The 20,746-nt window shown below is 48.1% G+C and overlaps 1 protein-coding gene across 6 annotated transcripts in view; it reads right to left on the reverse strand.

Annotated features, from left to right (window-relative positions):
- The window catches only part of DPF3 (double PHD fingers 3), a 773,243-nt gene that overhangs the window by 565,616 nt on the left and 186,881 nt on the right, over positions 1-20,746 (reverse strand). For 3 of the 6 annotated variants that reach the window (XR_011283929.1, XM_069638613.1, XM_069638611.1), the window contains exon 2: positions 3,972-4,132. Coding sequence is in view for 4 of the 6 variants with exons in the window: in XM_069638613.1 (XP_069494714.1) it covers positions 3,972-4,132 (161 nt within the window). In the remaining 2 variants the exon portion in view is untranslated. Of the gene's footprint in view, positions 1-3,965; positions 4,133-20,746 lie in introns of all 6 variants that reach the window. The other 3 variants (XR_011283928.1, XM_069638612.1, XM_069638610.1) reach the window with 1 other exon arrangement.

Consider the following 20,746-nt stretch of genomic DNA (forward strand, 5'->3'; position numbering starts at 1 on the left):
GAACTTCTGTGCCTTGATGCATTTGTTTAGTCGACGCAGGTCCAGGATGGGACGCCATCCTCCCGTCTTCTTTCTGACAAGGAAGTATCTTGAGTATACTCCGGAGCCCCGTAGCCTCTTTGGGATGAGCTTGATGGCTCCTTTCTTGAGCATCGCCCTTACCTCTAACAACAGTTGAGGGATGTGGTTTTCCTTCCTGGCCACGGGAGGAATGTGGGGGCACCTTTTTAGAAATTCGAGAGTGTGCCCGCGGGCCAGGGCATCCAGCACCCAACTGTCGGTGCGGATGGACTCCCACACGCTGACTAACTTTGTCAGCCGGCCTCCCACTGGGGTGCTCCGGTGGGGGCCCGACGCAACCGCCGGTTCAGTTTTGCTTGGCAGCGGCCTTGCCGCCTTGGCCTCCCTGACGACGACGGCGAGGTCCACCTGACTTGCCTCGTCCCCTGTAGACCTCTTGTGACGAGGAGCGGGCCGCCTGACGGTATGTCGAGGAGCCGCCGCTGAATCCTTTGAAGGTACCTTGCTTGCCTCCGGAGTGCCGAACGGGCGGCCGTCGTTGCTGCAGAACTTCCAAGGGCCGAGCCGTCTCTGTCTCGGTCTTAATGGCCTGCAGTGACTCATCCACTGTCTTCCCAAACAGATTGTTCCCGTCGAAGGGCATGTCCAAAACCTTGGCTTGCACGTCTTGGCAGAAATCCGTCGCCTTGAGCCACCCCCACCGTCGAAGGTAAACGCCGTTGCCCAACTGGCGGAAACTGGTGTCGGCAATGTCCGTGGCTACCGTTATGGTGTGGTCTGACGCCACCTCACCTTCCTGTAGGATCGCTAGCGCCTCCGCCCTCTTGTCGTCCAGCAGGAAGTCCAACAAGGGGGCGATCTTGTACCACAACTTCCTGTCGTAGTGGGCCACAATCGCTAGGGCATTGGCCGCCTTGATCACCATCACCGCCGACGAGATGACTCATCGTCCCATGGCATCCAGTTTCTTTCCCTCGCCGTCCGGTGGGGAAGTCGAAGTTGAGGCCGATGCCCCCCCGCTTTCTTCTTGGCTGCCGCGGAGACGACCATATCCAGGGTCGGTTGTGCCCTAAGGCACAAAGGGGTGGCCTCGGGGACCCGGTACTTCTTCTCGTACCGGTCCCTCTTGGCAGGTGTCGTGGAAGGGTTCTTCAGAAGAACAAGTCCCTCGTCCCAGATGTCATCCAGCAACGGCACCGCGAGGACCATCTTCCTATTGGCCTTGCGCCGTTGGTAGAGGAAACCTTCCTTCTGCTGTTCTTCGAGGCAGAGCTGGAAAAGCTTGGATCACCTGGCAATCATGGCGTGGAAGGAGCCAATTTCGTCGGGCGGGGAGGCCCGAGGAGGTGGTGGTGGGAGGTCTGTCCCGTCGTCACCACCGTCGTCATCCGTCCCCGTCGTGGCCGTATCTGTTCCCGGGTCATCCCCAGGGATAGGGGAGGGAGACAAAGGCTGAGAAGGCCGTGAGGGCTGGAAGGGCGGGGATGGATGAACTCTCCTCCTCTTGTTTGGAGGGCTTCCCGACGGGCCCGGCTCTGCTAGGTCATCCGTTGGGGGTAGGGGCAATCTCGTCCTCATCTCCGTGCATAAGGTTCCTCCTCGGAGGCTGTGTCCATGTCCGTAACGTCCACTGCCCCCCCCCCTCTTTTTCCACCGGGGTCTTCACTGGGGTCTTCTCGATGGGCTGAAAAGAGGATTCCCTCCGCGGTGGTAGGGAAACTCTGGGCCCCGAGGTCGCCACCACTGGGGTAGCCTCCACAGGCTTCGCCAGGGCCGTTGCGACTACCTCGGTAGAGGCCTTAGCCGGGCGAATCAAGGCCTTCACCACCTTCGTGGTTGAGGCCTTCAACCGGGCCTCTCCAGAAGCTTAGCCGGGTTCTCGGACTTTCTCTTCCCCGAGCCACAGCGTTGGCCCGTGGTTGATGGCGCCGGTGAAGGTGTGCCCTGCCTGGCAGCCTAGGAGTCTGATCGTTTGGCGCTCCCGGTGCCAGAGGTCTCGCAGTGCTTTGCCTGCTGTTGGGCCCCCATCGCCGGAGCACCCTCACAGGACTTAAAAGACCGCTCGGACTTCTTCTTCTTCTCACCTGCTGGGTTCTTTCCCTCCAGCCAGTTGGCGAGACGGGTCCGACGATCCCTCATGGTCCGATCCATCATGTTCATGCAAAACGCACAGTCCTTCTCCACGTGCGTTTTGTCTCCATGACGGCAGTAGAGGCATCTCGAATATTCGTCCTCCTTGAACACATTCTGTAATCCGCATCCAGGGTAGTTCCTAAACAGCTTGGATCCGGGAGTCGAGCTTCCTTTCTCCTGTGCCATGTTCACGAGGTAGGCCTCAGAAACTTCTGGAATCCCCCAAGAAGTGTAACTCAATGAAAACCTCACCCTTGAGGGGCATAGAAAATTCCGAAACGGGTCCCCATTGATCGGAAGTAGAAAAGGTGGAGCTTGAGGCTCGAATGACCGAAAAAAATGAGATAAATCTCTTGAAAAAACGCAAAACGAGGTAAAAGCTCGAGAGCTACAGCACAAGGATTCCGAACACTTGAACGTGCGGTAAAAATCAGAGGATGGCTGCCAGGGGCGGGGCTTAGCGAGAGGGCAGTCATTGGCTGGGGGCAGTATGACCCAGAGACCAGTGATTGGTTACTACTAAGAAAGACAGATCAGAAACGAAACTGATACTGATACTGATTTTTTCTTTACCGAGGATTCCCAGCCTGACGACGGGGAATATTCATGAGCATGTGAATCCATGCCAGACCCCCATGCTGGAGAACAATACTCGCGTTATTGACCTTAGTAGGTGGAAAGGAAGAATAGACGGGCTGGGGTTTAAGCCTGTGTCCCACCCCAATTTAGGTGTACACCCCAAAGGAGCCATCGCGTGATCTAGAAAAGCTCAGCCCTGAAGACGACTGAAATGAGCCTGCAGCCCGTTGCTGGCATGTTTGTACCCAGTGTCAGCGGGTTAGTAGGCAAGCAGGGATAAGACTTTCATTGACTTGGGAACATTTGCCTGCAAATTCCTCTTAAGGCACTTCGAACAACCCACAATTCATAGGCATTGTGTGCTACCCGAAGACGTGTACATGTAAAATCAATGGTGCACACTGTATGCCAAGTGATGTCAATGGTGCTGGTGCACACACGCTCACCAATCTACAGCCACATCCAAAATCTAATGGCCAAGTGTCTGCCATGTCGGACTGCATGATATGATATATGATTTGATATGGTATTTATAACGCGCCTATACACAAGTGTTTCAAGGTGCGACGAGGCAAAGGAGCGTGAACAAAAGGAGGCCAGACAACGATCCTACTGGGCCAGGTGTCATTCAGATCGCGTAAGTGCAAGGGAAGGGGGATGGGGAAAGTGTGGGGGGAGGGTGAGGCACAGTGCAGTACAAGTGCATAGAATAATAACATAAGTAAGTAACGGCCAGCAGGTGGCAAGTGCAAGGTATGTGCAGACAACAGGTGTCAAGTGCTGGTAGTGGAACTGTAGGGATACAGAAACAGTCCCCAAGTGCGGGGTTTGCCAGGCAGGCAGTGCAGGCAGGTGGGAGTGACTGGCGGGGGGAGGGGGCTAGGCCCGAGAACAGAGGGTGGCCAGGTAATCAGCGCAGATTCATTTTCGGCACGTGGCCAGCGAAGGAACAACACACTTTCGGGACAGCATCGAGGCCCAGGACCACAGGATAATAAAGAACTCCGAAGCCTAAAGCAATGCTGGCGTGTTAATTTTAGACCAGTCTGTGGAATCCCTGGGCAACAGGAGCATATAATTGGGAGATGCCAGCATTGCTCAAGGGATTTTGCGCAGCAGCTGGGATTTGGGGGGAGGCTGCACGCCCAGCTTGGGCCCCGGGAGGGAAGATGTTCCAGTAATGAGACCCCCTGTGGGCTGCTGCATGCCCGCCTACCCAGTTGCATGATCACCTGTACCTGGTCCCCGGTGCCTCTTCTCCATCCAGATGTAGCAGTTATTCTGGGCCACGCCGGTCTGGGAGTCCAGGAAGGGGAGGCGGACGCTGCGCTCGGCGCACAGCCTGGCGTTGTAGCTGCGGCAATGCTCGATGGCTTCCTTATAGAACTGGTCCCCCAGGCTGTCGAGACAAACCAAAGTGCTGCCATCAGCCAAAAATACCAACCTTTCAACTTAAAACTACATTCATTAATTTCCAGTGTTTCGTGTAGTACCACATTTAACAAGTCACATCCCGGCCTCTCGGGAGCGCTTCCAAGGCATTTGGTTGAGTGGAAGAAGGGAAGAGCAAAGGGTTCCAGCTCCAGAGGAAAGCAAGAGCGAAAAAGCGTAGGAGGGGGAATGGAAACTGGCTTGAGAAATGGGGAAGGAGCACGGGGAGTGGAATGGAAGTCAAGGCCGGGATAACAGTAGGAAGAAGAACAGGGGACGGAATAAAGTACACAACATGGGAGAAGTAAGGTGATAGGATGGAATGGAGGAAAAGCCGCAATAAGCCACTGGGGATCCGGGGGGTTGGGAGGACTGTGTCTAAAGCAAGGTAGACAGTTGGGCATGCTCAAGGGGATGGAATTGGGGTCCAAGAGCATGAGGGTGAAAGAGAAGCAAGGGCAGGGTGAGCTCGAGTCCAGCTTGATGGAGAAAGAGGAATGAATTGGAAGGAAGGGCTCGGAGGGTAAGAGAACCCACCCGGAGGATGAAGTGATGCAGTGACTTGGAGTGGAGGGTGGAATTTCATACAGACTTGACGAGCCGGAGGAAGAAAAGTAGGGGATGGAGTGGGAATACGATTAACTGCCCTTACACACCTCCAGCTCCAACAGAGTATCGCCAATAGTAACAGGACAGGGCCATAATGCCCCAACCTCATACTAATGGTAGTTAGACAGAAGCCAAAGCAAATGGCATTTTTCAGCAACCATCAGTAAGGGTCAGGAGCAGTACATGTTCCCCAAGATACACAAAGATGCAGACCTGCTATAACCACCCCGGGATACACAAAGATGTAGGCCTGCTGTACCCACCCCAAGATACACAGAGATGCAGGCCTGCTATACCCACTGCGGGATACACAGAGATGCAGGCCTGCTATACCCACCCCAAGATATACAAAGATGCAGGCCTGCTGTACCCACCCCAAGATACACAAAGATGCAGGCCTGCTGTACCCACCCCAAGATACACAGAGATGCAGGCCTGCTGTACCCACCCCAAGATACACAGAGATGCAGGCCTGCTGTACCCACCCCAAGATACACAAAGATGCAGGCCTGCTGTACCCACCTCAAGATACACAAAGATGCAGGCCTGCTGTACCCACCCCAAGATACACAAAGATGCAGGCCTGCTGTACCCACCCCAAGATACACAAAGGTGCAGGCCTGCTGTACCCACCCCAAGATAAACAAAGATGCAGGCCTGATATACCCACCCCAAGATACACAAAGATGCAGGCCTGCTATACCCATCCCGTGATACACAAAGATGCAGGCCTGCTATACACACCCCGGGATACACAAAGATGTAGGCCTGCTGTACCCACCCCAAGATACACAGAGATGCAGGCCTTCTATACCCACTGCGGGATACACAGAGATGCAGGCCTGCTATACCCACCCCAAGATACACAAAGATGCAGGCCTGCTATACCCACCCCAAGATACACAAAGATGCAGGCCTGCTATACCCACTGCGGGATACACAGAGATGCAGGCCTGCTGTGCCCCCTCCCCCAAGATACACAGAGATGCAGGCCTGGTGTCCCCACCCCAAGATATACAAAGATGCAGGCCTGCTATACCCACCCCAAGATATACAAAGATGCAGGCCTGCTATACCCACCCCCAAGATACACAAAGGTGCAGGCCTGCTGTACCCACCCCAAGATAAACAAAGATGCAGGCCTGATATACCCACCCCAAGATACACAAAGATGCAGGCCTGCTATACCCACCCCAAGATACACAGAGATGCAGGCCTGCTATACACACCCCGGGATACACAAAGATGCAGGCCTGCTATACCCACCCCGGGATACACAAAGATGCAGGCCTGCTGTACCCATCCCAAGATGCACAGAGATGCAGGCCTGCTGTACCCACCCCAAGATGCACAAAGATGCAGGCCTGCTATACACACCCCGGGATACACAAAGATGCAGGCCTGCTATACCCACCCCAAGATACACAAAGATGCAGGCCTGCTGTACCCACCCCAAGATACACAGAGATGCAGGCCTGCTATACCCACCCCATGATACAGAGATGCAGGCCTGCTATACCCACCCCATGATACAGAGATGCAGGCCTGCTGTACCCATCCCAAGATGCACAGAGATGCAGGCCTGCTGTACTCAATCAGGGAGCCCACTGATTACACTTCAGATTTGACAGCCACTCCCGCAACCCAATCATGATTAAGATTCCCAGGAACTCACTGATCCCAAGAGCTTGCCTTCAAGGAGGTTTCATCTGCCATATTGAAAAGGCCTTATAATGTGGAAAATTTGGAGATCGGGGGCAATAAAGGCGATTCGCCAGAACTGGAAGAGTAAGACCAAACGGGGAAAATATCACTGGAAAGGAGACAAGTCAGTACATTTCTGGATTCCTCACCCTAACCTATCCCTTCCTCAAGGCCACTATGAACCTTGAAAAAAACACCTGCCTAACACTGATGAAACACTACCCTGCCCACTAATTGGCCTATTAAAGGATCTCATTTCCCACATCAACACCCCCCCCCCTCTCTCCCAATTACTAACCAGGGGCATGTTGCAAGCCACGGCCTGGACCTCCAGTTCAAGGACAACACGAGGTATTGTACTAGAGTAAGGTCGTCAAACGCTAGGAAAGGGGTCTTCATCTAATCTAAATGAACCACTGTTGCCAATGAACGTTCACATTTCTTTTGTTAACCGTGAGATTGGTACGTTTGTTAGGCTAATAGCAATCTGCAAGTATTAGAGGGCACGTTCGATCGTTTGTGCTGGCCAATACTGGAGTATAACTTGCACAATAAGAAAAAGCGGCCACCCTTCCTGAACTGGACACAGGCCTGGCTGACTCGCCAACCATCCAGATTGTAAAATAATGTTTTTCCTACAGGCCCAGAAAGTATGCAAAAACTGTATTGCATTAATTTCATATTTTATGCCAAGATAAGTTTGTTGCCAGATGACAATTTACAAGCACCGAAGTGCGGCCATGATGCTCAGCGTAGGGGGTCTTTTTTCTCAGCCGCAAGCGGTACGCCCTCCTTGAAATTCATTTAACGTGTTAAATGTGTTATTTATATAGCCCCTTAATCCAAAGCGCTCTACAGAGCACATATTTACATACAATATCACCCAACCGAAATTGGTACTCATTTATCGACCTCGGAAGGATGAAAGGCTAAGTTGGCCTTGCCGGGATTCGAACCTGCGACCTGCAGATCACGCTCACATCGCAGCAGCGAGCGCTCAACCCGCTGAGCTATCTTACCGCCTATATGGTTACTTGCTTGCTATGGTGTTGTACATAAAGCCAACATGCTGCTTCCTTGCTCCTTTCGAGCATGGTTAGACTTTTCTGTCAGTGAAGCAGGAGCTGTCCCAGTTGGCCGCACTGAACTCGCTGAGCATCAGCACACCACAGGGTCTATGCTGGGCCTTGCGCCCGAAAAGATAGATGGGCAGAATTTCTGGCTGGCACCGAGGTCACAGGTTTCACAGCAGGTACAGTGCCCATGCCTGTTCCCAGCAACCTCTACATTTAGAGTCTTACACCAATGCGAGCCTCTTCTAGAAATGTCGCTCCTCTCCACCCCACCCCCACCCTCCAAAATGTGCTGATGTGGTGCAGCTGGCGACATATGTTGAAGGGGAGCAAGGTGCACATCAAGAAGCAGGGGTGTTGCTAGGTCTGGGAAAGATCCGGGGCTATTCTAATGTCGGGACTGGGGGCTAGCTAGCCTTTTGGTTGTAGACCCTGAGATTCTATCCGGGGCTACAACCAAAAGACCCAGGGCTATAGCTCCCTCAGCCCCCCAACCCCCTAGCAACGCCTCTGTAAAGAAGTAACATCAGAATTGCTGAAAGACCCACAGGATTTCCCAGCTCTGCTGAATGCCTTCTTTAAAATGGAGGAAATGGGTTTATCCTGGCAGAGGATTTATCCAAACCCAGAAGTTAAGAGGATTATGGGGAAGGCTGCTAGTGACGGGACAGGTGGAGTCCCGGTGTAGGGCTGGCGTTTGTTGGTTTCCCTATTGCCAACTTGTGTGTTAGGCCTCATCCCGATAGGATGCTACTTGGATGTTTAGTGAATTAGTAGGGATGCTTACAGCCCGAGATCCTCACAGCTGCTATTCAGACCCCAAGAAGGGTGGAATTCGGACACAATAATGCCCCACAGTTATTCCACTGTTTCAATGGAACTACTGGTTGTCACAGATGACCTTAATAACTCGAGGGGTTAATTTAATACATTTTGAGGGGTTTTATCGAAAGTCACAACAACTCTATACCGACTGTATTCAGGGTGTAGATCAGGCAATGTAAACAGGCAGATTTTTTACTAAAGGCACCTGCTGGAAAAGGGGTCAGAGCAGAAGCGTGGGCAGGGTAAGGCCTGAGGGGCAAGGCCCACCCAAAATCTGTAAATGCCCACTCAGCAGCGCTGTGTGGACATTTACAGATATTTGTGTCAGTGCAGTGGGCCCTACTACATTAGCATCAGGCCCCATTTGTTAGACAATCCTGCCTACGCCTCTGGGTCAGAGAAGTGGTGCTAGGGCCATCCCTCTCTCTCGACGCCCGTGGGATTCCCACCATAACTCAGGCATCCATAACCCCATGTTAATACTACAGACAGGTAACCACCTACTGTCTACCACTGCCTTCAACTGAAGAGGTCTCCCTGAAACGATGTGGACGTAGCCCTTTAGATAACACGCATGCAATGGATGGGATGCAGACTAACTCCAACACCAAATAATCAAACCAACTCAGGAAGATGGCAAAAGATTTCTGTTTTATTATCAATTGTCTAAAACAGGAAGTTACAACGGACATCAACTGACGTTCGCTCAAGTCTCTCGTACTTTTCATTAAAAAAATCACAGTTATATAGTAACATTTTATCATATGGGACGTCATGCTTTGTGCCAAATAAGAAAAACCTACAAGGGACTGTTATACACTCAAGGGGAATAGCTAAGTATACTTTCTATAAGGGGTGAGGTTGTGATGGGGTATCTACTGTCAGGTGGACAATTTATGCCTACCTCTAGTGCAAGTCAACTTCAATACTATTTAAGTACACAGGATATAATTGGCTCTCAAACTAGAAGGCCCTTCGTTATATGGCCTTCTACAATTGGTTGGAACCCTCGTGCCATATCTGGAACGTTCGGTTCGTTTAGCAGCACGCCGCTCATCGCCCATGCCTTCTGCCATGAAGATTGTCTTTGAACTTGGCCTTGCAGTGAATTCTCGTCTGTGAGAATATAAAGGAGTGTGGGCACACACTCTTAGTTCTGAAATTTCATGCCCAACTCTATTCCCATCCTTGGCTCACATGACAGGATACCACGATTTGGACCATTTTGCAGCAATTAAATGTCTTAAATGAATAAACTTGGCACGCTTGGTGTTCTTTCTTCACACCTTAACAAGGGATGATTCACCTTTTGAAGTTCACTGCCTTGAGAATAGATAACAGGCCTTAGCTTGCTTCAACTTTGATAACCGGCCAGACAGCTTCACCATTCAAGTGCGTGATCTCAGCTAATTCTTGCTGTGACACAGTTCTCGGTCCTTCAGTTCCATGGGTCCGTACTTACTAAATTCATGAAACCGATGTCCAGCTTCTATACAATGGATGGTGGCTCCGCATACAGTCTATTCACTACGTATAGCCAAATTGTAGGGTCCCTTAGTCTACCTGCGTTGCTGCATCTGTACAATTATTGAACAGCTTGCTTTTTCTGCAGTGCGTCACACACATGCAATCTTCTATTCGCATATGAAAGTTTACTCAATTCTCAACTTCATCATCAGTTTCTATATGGCACGTGCATTTTCCTTCAGCCAGTCTTTTTAGTGCGTCACGCTCGTCTCCTGTAACATCACTAGCTCCACTTTCGCTCTTTCTCATATTCCTTCAGGGAGTTCCTCCCTCATATTATCACCTCTTTGGCAATACATCTGATAGGGCTTTCTCAGAGGGTATCTTCTTTCAAATATTTTCAGCGGTATGGTCACAACTGTTGGTGTCAGGCATGGTACGATCTCAGGTTCCAAACATACCGGAAGTAGGGTGGCGGGATGTCTTGCAGAGTCCTTCATCTGCTCCTCTGCAGATGGTTCTCTAACTCCCTCAGCGACTGTCTAACCGGTCGTACACTAGTGACGGCTAGTACTAGTGGGTGGTTTATGTGTGCAATTTGTCCTTCAAGCACTTAGATACTCTGCCCCTCTGTCTAACTACACCAACCTTTGCTCCTCCCCACATCCTTCTCCGTTCTCGCCGATGTTACTACCCACCTTCCTTCCCATCACTCTCCTCTCCCCTCCCCTCTACTACTACTGCTCTCCCCGCTACTCACTTCCCTCTGTTGAATTAAACACTCCTCACCGCCACTCTTTGATGTTCATTCCTCCACCCATCCTACCACTCCCTCTGTATTATTACTGCAGTCATCTCCCCCAAACACAGGGATATAGTTCCCTTCTCAGCCTTCCTCTACATTCACTACTACCACTCTCACCCCTCCGTACTGCCCTCCTACACCATTCTTCTTGCATGCTCTCAGCTCTCACCCATCCACCATGCTTCCCCCCCAAGCTCTGCCACCAAGCCTCCAATACACCGCTCCTCCATCCACCCTCGCCTGGTCTCTTGGTCCAGCACCTTTTGTGACTTCAATGGTACAACCCACACTCGGCTACTCTGGTTATCTCCTTTTAAAGTGCAGGACAGGACTGGTAGGTCAGTGTCTTTCTCCCCTTACAATTGGCTGCAGTTCTCTCCCGACATCTTGCACCAATCAGTGCCAGTCTTTCCCCCCAGGACCCAGGCATTAAAAAACCTCCAAGCCCCTAACTTTTTCATATGATATCATGCCAATGACCATTTGGGATGACCTCTTAGCCCAGGCTGACTGGGGTTGGCATTTCCCTGGCTGGATCACTAGGTGGCGCTGGGGACCAGCGGTTACTATTAACATTTTGGTGGGTGCATTTTGGTTTCTGGCAGCCTTGCCTACTCTCAGACCAGGAGCACATTCATTTTAGACGGGGTCTGCATTCTTAGCACCTCCGAGCATCGCGTTATCGAAACCTCGTGTCCCACTTTAGCCCTTTTCAATTTGAAACCAGCCTTTTTCTAGCTCCTTGCCATTTGCCTTTTGTAGTGTCAGTTTATTAGGGTGGAGAGGCTTTCCCTTGGAGTGTTTCTGAAGCTCATCTGCAAGCCAAGGATTGCTGTATCCATTCTGGCACGTTGCCCCAACCTTTCCCCCATCACACCAATACCTTATTTCCAATATAGTGTAGTAGCATTGCATCACATGTGCTTTCCCAGGATACATTTTCCTGGGGTGGTTATTAAGTCAGCTGGAGTCCTAAAACAAGTATAATGGTTTCCTAGAGTGTAGAATTAGTTCCAGGATGAGAACGTCCTACTGAAGCAGGTGTTTTGCTCCTGTGCTCTTTGCTTTGCACTGCCCTGTGTCAATAGCCTACTTTAGTTTTGACAATTCTACGGTGCTTTGGAGCCGCATATCAGCGAAAACCATTGAACTGGAATATGGCTAGGAGGGAGAAGACATGTGAAGATGGACACGGATTGTGGGTGTTTGGTCTTTACTCACCCATTGAATGCCCATGGTCATGCTAATCCCTAGGGCCAATTCCACCAGTAATTGCCCCTCCCTCTACCAAACCCATCCTCCTGAGATAGCTCTATCAAGCACGAACATCAAAATGTGTGCTACAAGGGCATGTCCGTGTTTTAAAAAAAAAAATGTTTAAAAGGAGATTTCAGAATGTTAACGGCTTAATTGCAGCTGTAAATGCACTACAGGTGTAATAAACATTTCTTAACCACATTTTTCTCAGCCACATAATTTATATGCAGTATGCATGTCCTCACAGATGTTCCTGGCACCGAAGGCCTGGTAAAAACAAGCATTAGCAAAGCCAACAGGTTTGTGTATTCGATAATCATTTGCAAAGGCACTGTTGTCATAGGCTCAGGTACTCGCACCATTTTCCAGCTGTCCCCATCCTATGGCTGTGTAGCACCATTACGGTAATGGATTTGCAAATGCCTACACGGAAGACACATCTTTTGGCTTTGCCAAAGTTAGATCAGTTACCCTTGTTCCAGCTTCTGAGCGCCTCAGAGTGTCAGTCCATCTTTTCCCTTTCAGCCTTTTTAAAAGTGCTAAATTAATGGCCGCTGCATGGGAGTGCATACATGGGCTGAAGTTGTGGGTGCTCACACCTATAGAGTCAAGGAAGAGGAGATGTCAACGCTTGTCTGCTTAACACTCAAAGGGGTTAATGGATCCTCCGCCCCACACCTCCAAACGCAACAGCCTTTGCCTGCTCTGGGAGGCTTCTTATCTGTGCACTCTTGTATGTGATCTCTGTTTCAGTGGACACTCATCCCACCCCTGGTATCAGGTAATAATGTCCCCATACATAATGTCGTCGGGAAAAGCCATTGGCGACATTATGTAAGGGGACGGGTTGCAGGGATGTCCCTTAATCCCCTTGTAGTGAAAACAAAATTAAAAAAATTAAAAAATTAAAAATAAAAAAATAAATAAGTAAATAAATAAAATCGGGGTTTGCAGGGGTGTCCCTCGCATGTTTAATGTAATAATGTCTCCACAAAAAACGGTGACATTTTTGTCAGGAGACATGTTTGCGGGGACATTATTACATGGAAACGATCCCATCTACTTCCAAGGATGCAAGTCAGGCTATTGAGGAAATCAGCGTGTTTCAAAGGCTCTGTCCGACTAGCGCCTCGGACACAGAGACCATTTCAGATCTCTGTTCCAAAAGGCATAATGGGTGCATATGTAGCTTTGCAAGAGCATACATGTTGCAACCTGACATTACAATCGGATCTCGCTGGGCAGACTATACTCCTGCGGAAAACAAAGCCCATTCACTCAATAGGCAAGGCCCATTCACTCCATAGTCAAAGCCCATTCACTCCATAGTCAAAGCCCATTCACTCCATAGTCAAAGCCCATTCACTCAATAGGCAAAGCTCAATCACTCAATAGGCAAAGCCCATTCACTCAATAGTCAAAGCCCATTCACTCAATAGGCAAAGCCCATTCACTCAATAGGCAAAGCCCATTCACTCAATAGTCAAAGCCCATTCACTCAATAGTCAAAGCCCATTCACTCCATAGGCAAAGCCCATTCACTCCATAGGCAAAGCCCATTCACTCCATAGGCAAAGCCCATTCACTCCATAGGCAAAGCCCATTCACTCAATAGGCAAAGCTCAATCACTCAATAGGCAAAGCCCATTCACTCAATAGGCAAAGCCCATTCACTCAATAGGCAAAGCCCATTCACTCAATAGTCAAAAGCCCATTCACTCAATAGGCAAAGCCCATTCACTCCATAGGCAAAGCCCATTCACTCCATAGTCAAAGCCCATTCACTCAATAGGCAAAGCTCAATCACTCAATAGGCAAAGCCCATTCACTCAATAGGCAAAGCCCATTCACTCAATAGGCAAAGCTCAATCACTCAATAGGCAAAGCCCATTCACTCAATAGGCAAGGCCCATTCACTCCATAGTCAAAGCCCATTCACTCAATAGGCAAAGCTCAATCACTCAATAGGCAAAGCCCATTCACTCAATAGGCAAAGCCCATTCACTCAATAGGCAAAGCTCAATCACTCAATAGGCAAAGCCCATTCACTCAATAGGCAAAGCCCATTCACTCAATAGGCAAAGCCCATTCACTCCATAGGCAAAGCCCATTCACTCCATAGTCAAAGCCCATTCACTCAATAGGCAAAGCTCAATCACTCAATAGGCAAAGCCCATTCACTCAATAGGCAAAGCCCATTCAATCACTCAAGAGTAGCGCGTCTCGTGTGCTGTTCATTCATCCTATGGAAGCCTCTCTGATCCCCACGAGTGATCGATATTTGGTCTTTATATCCTCATGTTTCAGCTCCATCAATGCTTGCTTTCTTCAGGACCAGTGGGATAGCTCACTTGGGACTCTGGATTGACATTTTGTGAACTATGGCATGTCAAAAGGAGACTTATAAGTGTCTAATTGTTGTCATGATAATAGTATCTCCAATATGGACACAGAGGAGGGGTTGTGGTGTCCAATTTTCCACTAACATGATGAGGTTGCTGGGACGGAGTGTCTGTGCAAAGTTTTCTCCGCCAGGATTATGCAAGAAGTTAGACATCCTGGGACCTCCAATATGTGTGACCTCAGGTCAAAGGTTCACTGGTACTATCTGATCTCACCATAAAACCTGCATCATGGAGAGAATCTGGCGATCCCCTGTGACCGCAGGTTTCCATGGGAGGAATTCATGCCTGTGCCCTGGATAGTTCTCGTCTCATGCAGGCAGACTTTGGCTGGCATAGGTGACCTGCCCGGCAGCTCTGCCCTCTCGGACTCAAGATGGCGCCTAGACCCACAAGGCTGGAGTCGATGTGAAGCAAGTAGCCTTAGCTGCTAGGCCATGGCCAGGAGTTCATGGCTTCCACCTTCTGTGGATGTGCCTCAATTCCGCTGTCCGGGATAAGGGGTCCAGCATAAGTCCTTACGGTGGACGCTGAACCCGCGCACACATTTGCACGTTCCAATTGATGCGCCACAAAAATCTACAAAAAAAACAGAAAATGTGTAGATGCAGTCATTTCACCACGAGACTCGACAATGAAGCTGCAGATCCCTATACACGGGCAGTGGGGGGTGGGGGTGGGGGTGGGGTGGGGGCTTGGGGTATAAGTTTTACACCGACTACTGTTTGACAGTCCAAAAAGAAAAATAATCTTTTTCAGAAAAACATTCCACAAAAAGAGCAATAACAATGAATTAAAAAAAGTATATCAATAAATTCATACAATGAAGTTTCCAAAAAATAGGAAAGCCTAGGATGCATGTGAGCGCCAGGGGACCACTCCGGTGGTGATAGTGCGCGGCACAAATGTCCTTTAACATTAACCTGTGGGAGAGACCGGGTAGGAATTGTTCCTCCTCACACATTGAAAATAAAGAATCCGTTTAAAACTCTTGAAAAAAATGTTATTGAACCTGTTCTCAAAGATTTAGAAGCACATTTTCTGTAAAAGAATCCAAGTGAATTGATAGTGTGTCGAAAAAAAGAATGGAACGTTAGGTCAAAATCCACCCACTCCAGTGTGAATCTTATTCACCAATCCTGAGTGGGAACATTCATGTTTTGTTAACTGTTAAGCAACAAATCAATATCACCGAATACTTAATCGATTAATACTTTAAAATGATACTTTGTATGATCGTCTGAGACATCCGTAGCGGTGCGACAGATTTTTAGGTGCCACTTCCTGGTGCGGATGTGGGACTTCCTGTGATAATGTAGTAGATTCTGTGCAGTTCATTCTGGCGTAATAAGATCAAAGCATGTAGCCGTGATTACTGCCTCACAGGAAGTTGACTTAGCAACAGGCAGTCCGAGATTTAAAAAAACTGCATGGTGACAGCCAAAACAAGATTTCTACTACCACTCTGCTCCTGTTGCACTTTAAATATACATGCCGAAGTCACAGGCCCCTCTGTTGTGACGGGCAAGAAAGGTCACAACTAGTGGTAATTGCAAGTGCAGCTTTTCGTCAAGTAGTCACGAGTTTACAAAACAAGACTAAAAACGTTTTAATTGGAAGGCCACCGTGGCTGCCTATTTATATCACAAATGAGCAAGTTGCATGTGAGTCAACGACCTGGATGTAACAGTCTACTGTGCGCAAGATCATGTCAGACGAGGAAAATGACAATCTTTCTTCCATTTCTATGAATACACGACTGGGTCTATTGAGCCGCGGGTAGTTCAAAAAGATATGCAGGAAAATGTGGCGCTGAGAAATCCACAAAGTATTGCGAATGCTCCGTGGGAGCCAAGAAACTGGATTGTCATGAGACAGGGTGAGCCACAGCTGAGACCAGACAACATTAGAGGCCACGGGGAGCAACAGAGGAGGAAGAAAACAGAGGAGGAAGAAAGAAAACTCTGAAGTCGATGGAAACCAATCGAGACCAGCAGGCAACGGCTGAAATCCAAACCCTGCTTGAGCTAGGTTGGAGGCCACCGAGTTGTCAGTTTCCAGGTAAAATGGAGACACCAAAACAAATCCTACTAATGTGCAGGGTGAGTGGATGGCTACCAAGGAAGACAGAACTGAGCAAGGCCCAGAGGGATTGAGCTGGTAGAAGTCCCAACCACACTACCAGTAGTTTAGCTAACATTGGTGAGACTTGGTCATTCTCAAAGAGGTCCAGCAACACCAAGTCAACAAGTTCCAAGGTGGTGATTGATCCACAAGAGTGCCTCTGATATAGAGTGGGTCCTCAGAGGCACACGGCAGGAGAAGCAGAAGAAAAGTAGCCAAAGATGAGATGGAGCTATGAGAGGAAGACGGAGGATTCAGACGCCAAGAGAGGGCTGAGGAGATAAACAGCCTGAACGGTGTGTTCAGCCCAAAGCCTGCGACTCAAATGTTTCACAAAGCAGGGCAATGGGGCAGCATTCAGATGCATGCTGGTAGATGTGGGCCAACCGCCAAGCTTACAAAAAGAGAATTGAATTGATACATTGCTATTCCTAGAGCACGCTGGAAGCAACCCAAGAGAAGTGAAACGAGTCATTTATGCGGCATCCAAAATCAAGCCTAAGAAAGGGAATACGAGCCACTCATATTGGGCTCTGGAAGAAGTCGTTAAAACACCTACCCAAGCACAAGGTAAGTGATAATTGCAGTTAATGACATGTCTAAAGAAAATTAGGTCAAGGTACTTTTGCTGCATCCAAACTCCGGTCTAACGAATGCGAAGACAGGGATTTTATGTTACTTGTGGATAGCGTGGTTCAAGATGGCAGCGGAAGCGGCAGGGAAATAATTTGTGTTTCTCGCTCACGCCAGTCTCAAAGTAAAGCAAGTAACTACAAATGGAGTTGAAAGGCGATTGCCTCCCGTTTATACCTCAGTATTATAACACACCAATAACAGAAGGCTAAATAATTACAAAGTTATTCCTGACGCTGAATCCCTAGCACAAAGTTAAATGACCCCATCTGTAAAAAATCTCGTATCGATTGATTGAAGGCCCTAGTGAGTGCTGCTGAGCCGACTACAAGGGATGTCGAGATCCTGACCCTAAACTCTCTAAAACACTTTCCTAGCGTCTACAAGTGCACACAACATGGAGGTCGGTATTTTGTATTTTAATCTTTCCGCCCCCACAGCGTGTCTTATCGTTAAAACAACAACAAAGTGACTGTGACCCGACGGTCAATAGAAGTATTCTTAAAAACAATCTATTTTCTCACCACTGTGGTGTAATGGAGAGAAAATGTGTGATGATAACTGAAACAATTTCTTTTAACAAGCCCTTTTCTTTATTTATAAGGGTGTTGGGGTCTGGGTTATCAACCAGTCCTCTTAACAACAGTCAACCGGTTTCAGCAGGATTCTTGAGTGGACGCTTTCTTCAGGACGAATACACTACTTGATTCTGGTATTCTCAAGGTATCTTCAAACCTATGAAGTGTTATAGGATGTTTTCCGTGGTCCAAGTAAAGCAAGCCAGTCATGCTGCACAATGGAAGAAGCGCTGGGCTGGGGCAGAACATTGTCTCGAACGCCAACGAGAAAGTGGCCGCCAGTTGCAAAAGGAGATTCATTCCTTTTGTGACAAACTGCTAGTGTAGTGACCAGGGGAGGGGGGGCTTCAAATAATGTGTTGCACATTGTGCATTTTATTGAATATGTCTGGTCAAAGCTACTAGCTGAGCAGTGAAGTAACTTATGTAACTGGACCAAAAACACAGTCCCACAGTAGCAAGTTGGGCCTCCAGTTCGGACATTTTATTTTTGCCCTGTAGACCAGCCAGATCCTGAACGGAAGTAAAGATGCAATGTGACACCTGAAGTACAAGAGAAGTGGCACGGGTCAGCTATGTTGCATCCTAGAAGGTGTAATTCAAGATTCCAGCTCAAACCTAAGAAGTGAAACCAGCAATTGTCACACGTTAGAATGTGTAGTGTTCAAGGGTCAGCTTCAATCGAAGTACCTAAAGCAAATTCAAATTGCCCACTAGTAAATGTAGCCCGATTCAAAGCCAGTCCTTGTTGATTCAAAGGTGCCAGCCTCAAGCCAAAAGGGAACTGTCAGAGAAGAAAGATTTTCTGTTGCATGATGGTATATGTGGCTACGGGCTATTAGTTTATTCCAATAAGAAGTGAAAGACCAAGGACCTTCATGGCTCATGCTGGTGATTGTGGTATGAACTGCCATATATCATACAATAAAAGGCCAGATGTATGTTTGTTCGATGCAGTCTTGCGCAGTAGAGACTACCAGCTTTGCCTGCTGTCACCGCTAGAGTGCACTGTTGCCTTATAACTATTTATTGCCAGGTGTAATATTAACACTCTGAAAACATCTCCCTCACGCACTTTGGCCCGTGGGCACAGGCTTTCACACTAGTATATATAGCCATACTTTTTTGCTCAGATTATTCTGTCATTAATTATGTCATCAAAAAGTCTTCATGAAACAGGGCCAGATAGCTTGGCAGATGCAGTAATCCACTCATTTGAGCATTTGTCCTTGAACAACTATCAGAAAATACTGAAAGAAGGAACAATACCAGTTGGCTGGAGGAAATGCATTTCGATCCCAGTACATAAAAAGGAGAACAGACATAACCCCACTAATTTTCGATCACTAGCTATGCTAGACGCTAGTCAAAAGATCTTTACCACTACAGTACTAAAGAAAACGTACAAAATGGGTCTTGGAAACAGGGATTCCATCACCTTTCCAAACAGGTTTTAGCAAGGGCCAAAGCACCCTCCACAACCTCTGTGCCCTTCAATTTCTTATTTCGTCATGTAAGGGTACACCCAAGGATAAGATCCATCTATGCTTCATTGATTTTAGTAAGACTTTTGATTCGGTATCTCGTCCCTTGTATTGGACCAATTGAGAGGCATTGAGCTTTCTTTTTTGTATCATCCTGCATACTGAAAATACAGTGGTTGTCCACATGAACCAAGTTGGAGAAATCACCTCAGAGATTCCTACCAATTCCGGGGTGAAACAGGGCTGTGTTCTCGCTCCCATGATCTATAATTTGTATGTTAGTGACATGGTCCACGCAATCAGCCCCCAACTTTTCCCAGTTCATTGGCATTTCTCCTGTCCCATGGTTACGCTGACGACACCATCCTAATGCACTGTACTCCAATTGGGTGCAGTACTCCTTAGAGGCACTTTTCATATATGCTCAGGCCAACAACTTAAAAATAAATGCCCACAAAAATAAAGTCTTAATCATTGGCGGCTAAATTAAAAATGCCACTTTTACTTAGTTATGGACAAAACCCCTCTTGAAGTTGTTGAATGTTACATACTTAGGATTTCCTATCCATGTCTCTCCCCCACGTGATTTTTATGGTAACCTGGTTGGTTGCAAGGTATTGAAAAAATGGTTCCTTCTTAAACATTTTATTTTTAAAATGGGTGGGAATAACAGCAAGGGTCAAACTGCCATTTATCACAAAAGGATTCTCCCAGGGTTCCTATACGGATGGGCCACTCTTCCTATACATATGATGACCTGGACAGATACATTGGAGGGTAAGATATCGAGAGCCATACTGGGGGTTCCCTAGTCAGTGGAGGTCCTTTGCTGCGAGCTTCCTCTATACGCTCTCTTTGGCTCACACAATGTTGTATCCTGTATACTACTCTAAATGGATCTCAAAATTCCACTAATACACTGCTTTCTTTTTTGGCTGATTATTATTTGAGATGATTTTGGCTGATTATTACTCCCAGGAGGGGAATAACGAGTTCTTAGATCAGTTGCGTAAAACGGTATTCTTGCACCTGACGCATCTGAACATGACGATTGATGATCTTTACCAAATTACCCAAACCCCCTGTTTTCCTACCCTTTTAACCCCATCCCCACCCATTTTAACCCCTTACCGCCACTACCATATATTTTTTCTGGAAAATGACGGGATACCGTGAGAGACTATGCCACCTATGTAGGTTGAACGTGGAATCATCTGTCTCTTACTTACCCAGTGTGAGTTTTTAAAAATTGTATTACATGAAAATGTACTCCTATTTGATCGTAAATTCGGACTTTATCACGGGAGACCAGTTCTGGAGCACACTTATTGGGGCAGAGGCTATTGTGACCACGGCTGCGGCATTCCATGGATGAAGGGGAGCCCTCCATTTGATCAGTACAGCGTAAGTTCTTGCATTATGATGCCTCCGTTGGCTGGTCCTTTTCCAGCTGAGCGTCATCTACTGTATATCAATTTGGTTTATGGTCATTATATCGAATTCCTTGCATCAAATTTTTTCCATCTAAAGAATTTGCATCGAATGTATTTTTTTTTCTTTTTTGGGGGGTGACCCCCTAAACCCCTGTTTTTTACCCATTCAAATCCTCCTGAATAAAAAT

This window comes from Ambystoma mexicanum, chromosome 14 (assembly GCF_040938575.1).
Source record: "Ambystoma mexicanum isolate Mex_15411 chromosome 14, UKY_AmexF1_1, whole genome shotgun sequence".
Lineage (NCBI taxonomy): Eukaryota > Metazoa > Chordata > Amphibia > Caudata > Ambystomatidae > Ambystoma > Ambystoma mexicanum.